At 49.3% G+C, this 10,145-nt stretch overlaps 1 protein-coding gene across 1 annotated transcript in view; it reads left to right on the forward strand.

Annotated features, from left to right (window-relative positions):
* The window catches only part of LOC118796549 (calcium-binding mitochondrial carrier protein Aralar2), a 41,863-nt gene that overhangs the window by 18,627 nt on the left and 13,091 nt on the right, over positions 1 to 10,145 (forward strand). Inside the window, exons 6-13 of the mRNA XM_036555492.1 lie at positions 272 to 418; positions 1,722 to 1,860; positions 3,308 to 3,401; positions 4,593 to 4,677; positions 6,644 to 6,728; positions 7,389 to 7,547; positions 9,213 to 9,265; positions 9,779 to 9,859. Of these exons, the coding sequence (XP_036411385.1) occupies positions 272 to 418; positions 1,722 to 1,860; positions 3,308 to 3,401; positions 4,593 to 4,677; positions 6,644 to 6,728; positions 7,389 to 7,547; positions 9,213 to 9,265; positions 9,779 to 9,859 (843 nt within the window). The remainder of the gene's footprint in view (positions 1 to 271; positions 419 to 1,721; positions 1,861 to 3,307; positions 3,402 to 4,592; positions 4,678 to 6,643; positions 6,729 to 7,388; positions 7,548 to 9,212; positions 9,266 to 9,778; positions 9,860 to 10,145) is intronic.

Genomic DNA, 10,145 nt, shown 5'->3' on the forward strand with positions numbered 1-10,145 from the left:
GTGCCTATATTATCTGTACTGGAAATAGCATGTTGTAATGTGGAGAAAGCGCAGAGCTGCATGGTTTTCATTGTCACGAAGAAGCTAGAGCCCAACCTGTGGATATGTGCAAAGCAAAAGGTATAGGTGTGTGAGGAGCAGATCAAATACGCATTCAGAGAGCTAGCCCCTGCATTCTGCACTTCCCCCCCCCATGATGCCATACAGGATCTCTGTGGAAACAGGAACTCTCCCAGTTTCCACAACCCGGTGTCTCTGTGTGCCTGCGCAGGAAATGCAACTGGAGCACGCCAGGCAGGCCTTCATGCAGAGGGACAAGGCCAGGACGGGCACCATCACGGCGCTGGACTTCCGGGACATCATGGTGACCATTCGGCCGCACATGCTGACGCCGTTTGTGGAGGAGTCGCTGGTCGCCGTGAGTCCCGAAAACGCGCCCCAGCAGTCACAGAACCTCTCTATTTTGGTCGCGGGATGGGCCAAAAAATCAAGTGGCCAGTTTGCTTCGCGGTTGGGTCTATTTTAGTTTTTTTTTTTCCCTCTTTTTTTTTTTTTTCTCCCTCCCTTCGAGCATGGAGGTTTTCTGGTCTGTGTGTGTGCGCAGACCTCCACATAAACACCACTGCCTGCTGCCCCTGTCATTTTCTCTCAGTGCTTGCCTCAGAGACGAGGTAGCTCCACAGCCCGTTAGTAAACACACTCCCACAAAGCCATTACAAGTGAAGTTAAGATAATATTCTCATAAAAACCTAGCTTAAACACCTTGTCCTCTAATTTGTAAACACACAGACATGAAAAATCGAATTAGAAAGGCCGAGTCTCTCAAAGTTTCTCTTTGAATAGGCTCCTCCATCAAATGACCTGACAGCCATGCTGATCTGACTAGTAAATAATTGGGGCTTAAAGACAGCAGAGACTGAATGTATCTCCGTTTTAAAAGCCAGAATTTGCCGTTGTTCTTTAGGTAGGGTGAGGAGTGGCGGGGATACCTGGTTTTGTAGCTTCAGGCGTGCTACTGTTTCTGTAAAGGTTACACTGCCATCTAGTGGAGGGGATGGCTGCCCCTGCACTTTTCCCCACCCCCACTCCCCCAAGTAGTGCAAGGGTGCATTTCACACCTCTACTAGTACAAGCACTTAATTTCCTTAAGAAAAAATTGAATCTGTCTGAATGGCTTGAGTTAAAAAAATAGAAATAACATATTTTTATGTATATCACCTTGATGCGCAGTGCATAGTCATATGTAAACCAGAGTAATGTAGTTCCACAGTGATCAGAGAAGCTGTAGGCTTCAGGAATTTTAATATGTACACTACAGCACTTACAGTTTCTATTTTAAGCTTCACCTCTTTCTATTTTTTTCCTGTTTATTAGATACCACTTCTCGTAAAACATCTTAATTAAAACAGCTCTAGAGCTCGGATCCTTTTAAATTACTACCGGTCTTCAAGCCGTAAGCCCGCATGTGTATTTATTTAGTTCCCCATAGGGTTTGATGGTTATGAATTCTGTTAACGATTAGCCATTCAGTTTTTTATTTTTTCCTCCTAAAAAAAGGCATCGGCCGGTTGGCATTTCCCCCGAAATATATCGTCATGCGGGGGTATGTTTACTGTTTTGGAGTGTGTTAACTGTGTGTGTTTTTCTTCATTTCCTTCCTGTGTTTTCCTTGTGTTTTTGTTGTTGTTGCTTTTTTTTTTTTTGGTGGCACCAACCCCCAGGCTGCGGGCGGAGGGACGTCCCACCAGGTCAGCTTCTCCTACTTTAACGGCTTTAACTCTCTGCTCAACAACATGGAGCTCATTAGGAAGATCTACACCACTCTGGCTGGGAGTCGCAAAGATGTTGAAGTTACCAAAGGTTAGCTGCGATTTCTCTCTCTCGCTCTGTCTTTTTTTTTCCTGGTTCCCCTCTCCTCTTGTCTGAGTGTACCCGCTGGACGAGACCCAGTCCACACAGGAACCAGACTCCCACAGTCCCTTGTGGATCGGGGGCGCCTGTGAAGTGTCCCCCTAACTGCAGCCGACGGCTTTTTCCCATCCTCCCCACGCCCTCGCCCCTTTGTTCTCCGCTCACCGGAGGCTCTGACCGCACCCCGCAGAAAGAAGTTTTTTTGAAAGGGCCCCCATATTTTGCCAGACCCTCTGCCCGGGGGGGTGCACTGCGGACACCCCTACCCCCATACCCCCCCACCGTGCCTACACCCCACCCTGTTCCCTGCAGCGCCAGCGGGCCGGGAATGCAGTGCTATCAGCTCGATCTGGGCGCGCTCACTGCAATGTTCCCGGCACCACCACAGGGCCCACGTCGGTCGCCACAGGGGAACTTGGTGCCTGCGGACATCCATGCCCCCCGCACCCCCCCCTCCGCTAGAGAGAGCAGAACCGTTCTCCCGGTACGACTGCCACCATAGGGAAAGGCCGCAGCTACCTCTGAGGGCCCCCGTTGCTCACCTGTGCAGGTGTCACAGGATACGGGCAGGAGAAGAGAGCCAGCGTTCGCCGGGCCGCGAGGTGTCCTTGCTCCAATTAGTAAAGAGGAGTGAAGCATAACTAAGCTGGGATTGCCTCACACAAAGACACAGAGGGCCCTGTATGCGACGCGGAGCAGGGAGGCGCCTGGCCCACGTGTCGCGCTCTTTAAAGCCCCTGAGGAAACTGAGCTCCACTTCATTGTACAGAGCGGCGCAACGGCTGTGTCACAACACGCGATACGCCAAGGTCACCTGATACCGACGCACAGCATGTACTGTGGGGCTACTGCTCTGGCTTTGCTGAAGTCAGTAGCCCTTTGCGGTGCTGTCATTTAATTCAAGTGTGTGCTTGTGTATGGTGTAAAGCAGTATATTCTGACAGTTTGTGAGGTGAAAGTAAATCTATAACAGACCTGAAAGAATCCTTACTTCTGATCGATTCCTCGTTGGGATACTGCTGTTGTACCAAAGTACCAAGGTACTTAACCTACAGCTGCCACAGTATATATCTAGCTATATTAATGGATAAAGATATAACCTATCTAAGTTGCTCTGGATAAGAGCATCTGTTAGATTACAATAACTTAATATAATGCAATAAAAGTATATATATGTATATACATACATACATATATAGATATGGATAGACAGATAGATGAGACAGTTGTCTTTACTTAGACAGATATGTGCATATATCCATTTGGTTTCATTTACTTGTATGAATCACTGTTTTTCATCTCAGAATGTGGGTAATGGATTCAGTCAGTTTAATGCACCGGTAGTGTTTTACAAAGAGAGGCCTGACTCCCCCTCGCTCTGTCTCATGTCCTCCAGAGGAGTTCATCATCGCAGCGCAGAGGTTTGGCCAGGTGACCCCCATGGAGGTGGACATCCTGTTCCAGCTGGCCGACCTGTCTGAGCCACGGGGGTGAGTCACCGCCGAGACCGCACCGCTGCCTCAAACCCCCCCCGCCTCTGAAGACGGCACCTGGGGAATAAAACCCCCCCCACCCCCCCCCCCCGGGAAGCGCTTTCGGCCAGTGGCGTCTCAGCAGGCCACTGCCTGCTTTGTTTGCGGTGGACGTCAAATGCGTACGTCATTTGGTTGAGTTTTTGTGTGCATTTGTAAAGCATAGCAAAATATGTACTTGTATTGTAAAACGTATTCTCTACAGGTCCGTGACAATTGGGACGGAATTCTGTTCTCTCACATTGCGGTTTGATGTTAGTGTATTTATCAGTTGCATGGGGGGATTTGATTTGTTTTTTGTTTTTTTTTGTTTTGTTTCTTAGCTTTTCACAGCGTTTTCATTTATTTTGCTTTGAAGCAGAAGGAGAATATTAAATGCGTTATAAAACAAGAAAAACTGGTTTATATTTGTTATTCATTACTGAGGTCAAACCGCAATGTAAGATGATTGAATTCCTCCCTTACTTAAACACTCTGGAGGAAAAAAAAAAGATTTTATGCGTTGCCATGACCTAACCCCTAAAAGAACATAAAGGACAGTTTTTATTGTCAATGTTTATGATATGGGATGGATCGTAAGGTAGTGTCGACGACATGCAGGTTTACTCCGACGTGACGCTAACATTTAGGCTTGTCTGTGGAGTCGGTCGCAGGAGCCTCTTCGGAATACCTTCCGGATGAAAATTAAAAACAGTTGACATGATCAAAAGAAGCCGAAACGGTCCACCCAGTCCCGCAGAGAAGAGCGCCCCCGATCCGAGCCATCGGCTTTGCGCCTGTGTAGGAAAGGAGGACATGCCAGGATGGATATTACTGTACCAGGCTCCCTTTCCATGCATTTCCATTGTCCTCTTGCACCGGTAATTACTCCTCCAACGTGCCCCTGATTATTATTTCTGTGCAACACTATACTTTAATAGGCACTGGCCCTGATTGGAGATGCCACGGATAATTGTTCCCATAATCGGTGGAATGTAGCTCTCGATGCAGGGGGACGAAGCGCGGGTTTCACGTGCTGACGGATGACGCACGCACGGACTGTGAATCTGTCGCTTTCCGAACGCTCTGTCTGTTCCTCTCTGTTGTTGAGGTAGAAGTCGTCTAGTTGGTTATTTTATTGATTGAATGAGGTCTCTCTTCCCCCCACAGCCGAGTCGGGTTAGTGGACATCGAGAAGATTGCCCCATTGGAAGAGGGGGCTCTACCGTACAACCTGGCAGAAGTCCAGAGACAGGTAAAACTCTATGAAGGCAGCTGTGTCCTTTGTGCCTCGTTTTTAATGATTACTGTTGAATTGGTGCACTCTACAAAGTATAGTAAGCTATACTTTTTCTTTATATGATTCAGTTTGCAATGAGATGGCAGATTATGTCTCCGTTATGTCATCTATATGCATTTGTTTTTGCATTTCATCATTTGCTATTGCAGTTCACCTGGGAGAGTATTCCATGGTGTCATCGCAGTCTGGCCTAGAGCTGGCCTTGGAAATGCCAAGCTACATCAGCAGTAATGACACAGTGTCTGATGTAGTCAGTCCTGTTTATTTTTATAAACTCTTATCAGGTAGATGCTACTTCTCTTCGCCGGATGTGGCTCAGCTTTGGCAGGGATACCAAGCCCAGGCCCGTGTTTACAAAGCTCGTGTTGTGCAAATATACAGAATTACATTTCATTCCTCACCCCTCTGACCATGCTCATTAGGGAATAAGCAGCTGCATGGTAGATCAGAGTGATACCAGTGTGAGACCACAGTAGATATTAAGTAGTAGGCAGTAAATATTAAGAGTGTCTTGTTGCACATTACAGAAGCGTCAGCGTTAATCGCACAGAAGGAAGTGTCCTGTCTTCTCCAGCGATGCGGCTCCCTGGCTGCGCTCTGGCCCTGCCGGCTGTTGAGCTGCCTCCAGTGTTTCTCAAGTTCATTCGGCCAGCGCGAAAAAAAAAGCTGCCTTTTCTGAAGCAATAATTTGGTCTGGCACGAGAATTTCCAAACAGAAAAAGTCGTAAATTGTCTTCCCCCGCCAGCAGTCCAAGAACGTTTTCGTTTTCAAGCGCACAGACGGGGGAAATGAAAAACGACGGTGCGGGTTCGAAACTTCGGAGGGAGCGGGGAGCGGGTTTGGGGTGGGGTGGGGGGGGTGTTCTTTTTTGTCAGAAGCGCTCCCAGACCTCGCGAGGGGCTAACCGTTCCTCCCCGCCTGGGACTTCAGAGCGGCAGAGCGGAGCACAGACGCCAGTCCTGCCACAGCCGCTCGGTTTTGGGTTGGGGTCTGGCCAGGTCCCCCTCTGAAGCCCACCCCTCCCCCGCCTCAGGGGAGCGGAGGAGGGGAAAGAGACTGCGACGGTGCCCCTGATGCCCCGGTCCCGAGGACGGGCTCGAGGAAGGGCGGGACGGGTGACAGGTATCCGCTGAGCGGAACGCTTGTTTGGCTGCTCACTAATACTTGGCTTGCGTTGCGCTGGGCTTTGTGGCCGCAGGGCCCCGGGGCCCCGGGGCCGTCCAAGGCCTCTCTGCTCTATTTGCTTAACTAACAATCTGCAGAATGTCACCGCGACCCTGGGGTTACCAATCAAAAAAAAAAAACGCTTCCAAACCTGGATTTAATTCGCAGCTTCTTCCTCCACCATCCCCTCTCTTTTTTTTAATAATTCAACAAAGCAAACTGCCGGGGACCCCATGCTGTGGGGTTCGTTTCGTTTCACAACCGAAGGCGACGCGCTCAGAGAACGAGAGGGGCTGCAAATGGCAGACGCAACAAGCTGAATGTCATCTCGCTCAGTGACAAGCCGCTTTGTTTAATTAAACTATGTTTCTGAGAGAATAGCAAGCAGATTTTATTGCATTCTCTGCATGATCCCTAAATGTACATATTAAACTTTGAAATCTTGCCTTATAACCAATAAAGGAAACTAAAGGCATGGGAATGATTAAGCATGTTGAGAGAATGAAGTATGAGCGCTGAGATCATCTCGGAGAGGGGTATGCATTGCGTGTTGCATTGTACGTCCGGGTCTGAATTTCTGTTTGTGACTCTGTGGGTCAGGCCAGGTTAACCCTTAGAGGCTCGGGGACATGTGATTGCCAGCTCTTGTCCCGTAGCGCCTCTGACGGCGAGTGAAACAGAAGAAGGTCTCTCCGGCTCGCGTCTCCGCCCGCCTCACTTCCTGCCGTCTGTCTGTCTGTGTCTGTGTCTGAGCAGCAGTCTCCTGGCGACGCCTCGCGGCCCCTCCTCATCCAGGTAGCCGAGTCAGCCTACAGGTTCACCCTGGGCTCTGTTGCTGGAGGTAGGTGTGCGTGTACGTGTGTGTGTGCGTGTGTGTGCGTGTGTGTGCGTGCGTGTGTGTGTGTGTGTGTGTGTGTGTGTGTGTGTGTGTGTGTGCGTGTGTGCGTGTGTGCTTGTGTGCGTGTGTGCGTGTGTGCGTGTGTGTGCGTGTGTGTGTGTGCGTGTGTGTGTGTGTGTGTGTGTGTGTGTGTGCGTGTGTGTGTGTGTGTGTGTGTGTGTATGCGTGTCCACCAACCCACCCCCACCCCCCCCGCCCCGCCCCACCCCTCATTCTGAGCCGGCCTTACGGGGGAAGAGAGCACAAAGCCGGCCCTATTGCCTTCAGAGGAGGAGGGGGTGTGTCATGGGAACCTGTGTGTGGATTCTTTTGTACCTGTCACTGATCAGAGGTTTTTGGATGGGGGCGGTGCCTGCATGCTTCGTCCGGCTCCAGACGGGCTCCACAAAGAGACAAGTTAATAATGAGGTAGCGCCCCCGCAATACCCTTTTTTAATTAAACCCCGTCGGCGTGGCGGAGTTTTGCAGAGGCCCGTCCCAGTTTGGGATGGCCGCGGTGGCTGTTTTGTTTTTGTTTCATGTCCCTTTGTCCCGCTCCACCCCCCCTCCTCCCCAGGTTACATTATTTTAATTAACCACCTTGTAATTCCCTCTCATCCCCAGCTGTGGGCGCCACTGCGGTGTACCCCATTGACCTGGTGAAGACCCGCATGCAGAACCAGAGGACATCTGGCTCGTTCGTAGGAGAGCTGATGTACAAGAACAGCTTCGATTGCTTCAAGAAGGTGGTGCGATACGAAGGCTTCTTTGGGCTCTACAGAGGTCAGTCTTCACCAGGGCTGCAGGCGAGACCCCACAAAAGTTTTTCATGAGGGGTCAAGCTCCTGCTGACCCCCTCCCTTTGTTGCCTTTAAGGCCGACGCTGCGCACCGAAGCCACAGAAGAAGGTGCCCATTGTATCAAGCGCACCTTCTTCCAGAGTGAATAAGCACAATGAAGTGTGTGTCCAGGCCATGCACAATGGCAGCCTCCCGAGGCACTCACACAATGACAACTCGCACCTCGCTCTGGGGAGGTGATGGCGGTGAAGACCCCACCGTCAGATAATGCAGAATGAACTGCTTTTGGAACACGGTGATTAGAATTCTGAGGCTCTGATGACAGAATTCCAAGATCCTGATGATAGAATTCAGAGATGTTCCTATGGAGCTGCAGAAGAATCTGCCTTTATCTTTCAGAGGCGGAGAGGCTTTTTCCTGCCAGAGCTCCATAAGTAAAGGAGACATTATTCATTCATTTATTCAGTAAATTCATTAGTTCTTTTTACTCATCGCATTTGAGCAAGGGAAATCCTCCTGGGTAAAGGAGGTGACCCATAGAAGAAACAGAGTACTTTCTGAAACGGAGGGCTTTCTGTGGCACGGATGCAGAACGTATTTATTTTATACAAGAGCTCTTTCCAGCTCTGAAACTCTTGCGGCTTCTTTAATGGTTTGGTGGGGATCTGATGCTGCACACATGCAAGCCATTAAAGCAGTGGACCACGTATCTCTGAGATGAATGACGCCGCACCCGCGCTAGCGTGCTGGAAATATAAGATTAACTCTGCGTGATGGCTTCACAACTTATTAAGATGGCTTCCCAGCGGAAACCGAATCTGCATAGCGCACACGGAGCTGCCGCTACGTGCTGCAGGACCGCGCGGCAGAGGATGGGTGGATGTTTCCAAAAATAAAATGCAGAGTTCATACCTCCCCTCCCCCCCTTCAGTTTTCTGTGTTCCTAGTCGGTTAAGTGGTTCCACGTTGAAACCGGGGGAACGGTGTGAAACGGGCATATGGGTTTGATTTGGCGCTAAAACAGTAGCTTGATGATGTCACCGTCTCAGGACCCAGTCTAATTAACCCCGCGAAATCGAGTGCCATCAGAACAGCTCAGCTGCAGCTGCCATTAAAATGGAGCGCAATCTGCATCCCCCCGCAACACACGCACATACACGCACGCGCACACACACACACACACACACACACACACACACACACACACACACATACACACACAGACGCCTGCGCGTCCGCACATCTCATTATACGCCGAAGCCGACATAATGATACGTTTCTGCACCGATTCTGTGTGGCCTCCTTCTGCTAGCGCCAACCAACCCCCACCTCTCTTGTTTGTTGCACATAGGAGGTGGGGGCACCGCACCAAAATCAGATCGTTTTGTTTATTTTTAACCGCCTGGAACTTTGCATTGTAATTTAGGGCTGCGTAAACTGGGGACGTTCTGAAAGCAGAGCTTTTCTTTCACTTTGTAAGCCTCTTAAAGTTCTGATGTCTAAACATTCCACATCAATCGCTTTCATTAGCAGGGGTAACAGGCTACTGGATGCAGTGGGCCAGCGTTATATTGAGGGAATTCTTGTGCCCGCGAGCAGTACTTCCTTGCCTCGTTCCTTTTTTAATCATCGTGTTTCCTAATTATAGGTCTGGTACCGCAGCTTCTGGGTGTGGCCCCGGAGAAGGCTATAAAGCTTACAGTAAGTGCTTTATTTCGCCGCACGCACTTAATCCGAATCAAAATGGCGCCCGCCGCGCTTTCGGGGGGAACGCTTCCCTGCGGGGCTGCTTTCCGGGTCTCTTTGAGCTCACTCGGTGAGCTCACTTTGAAGGCCGAGAGCGTGTGTGTTCCTGGAGGAGTCCGGCCTACATGGCAATAGCAGTCACATTTTGAATGTGTTGGATATCGTGAATGATAGTTAGGTCTTTACACACAGTTCTGTATCACAAAATGGATCAGGGCTTAATTTTACTGAACGGCTCTCCTCTCTGAAATGGCCTCATGTATGGCCTAGTTTATAACTCATTCACCCTCAGTCATGTAGACATGTCTGTATGTCTGATATCTACACATTCTGTATTTTTGAAGTGAAGAGCTGAAACTGTATTCCTATTGAGCAGAAAATCAGGGAGGCTCTGTGCCCTAGACTAATGTATTAGCTACCTGTATATAGTATGGCCATGTGTAACATGCTACTGTTGTTATTTTACAGGTGAATGACTTTGTCAGAGGAAAAACTATGCAGAAGGACGGCACAGTCCCACTAGCATCTGAAATTCTCGCTGGCGGATGTGTGAGTAACACTACAAAATACTGTTAAAAAAGGCCAACAAAATATACAGAATTATTTAAGGAAGTTCCGCTAAAAATATTGTTGTTCCCCTAAAATAAAACATTTCACCGTGACACCCCAAGCTGTCAAGCATTCGACTCATTTTCGACAATCTCGGCAGTTATCACATCACTATGCAGTTTATTCAGGTCTTACTGGCCTCTGCTAAATGCATGGGTGTCCTTCCCTTTCCAACTAAAACTCATCTCAGATATTCAGCACAGGAATTCAGGAACGATTTTCAGTA

Source organism: Megalops cyprinoides, chromosome 21 (genome assembly GCF_013368585.1).
Source record: "Megalops cyprinoides isolate fMegCyp1 chromosome 21, fMegCyp1.pri, whole genome shotgun sequence".
NCBI lineage: Eukaryota > Metazoa > Chordata > Actinopteri > Elopiformes > Megalopidae > Megalops > Megalops cyprinoides.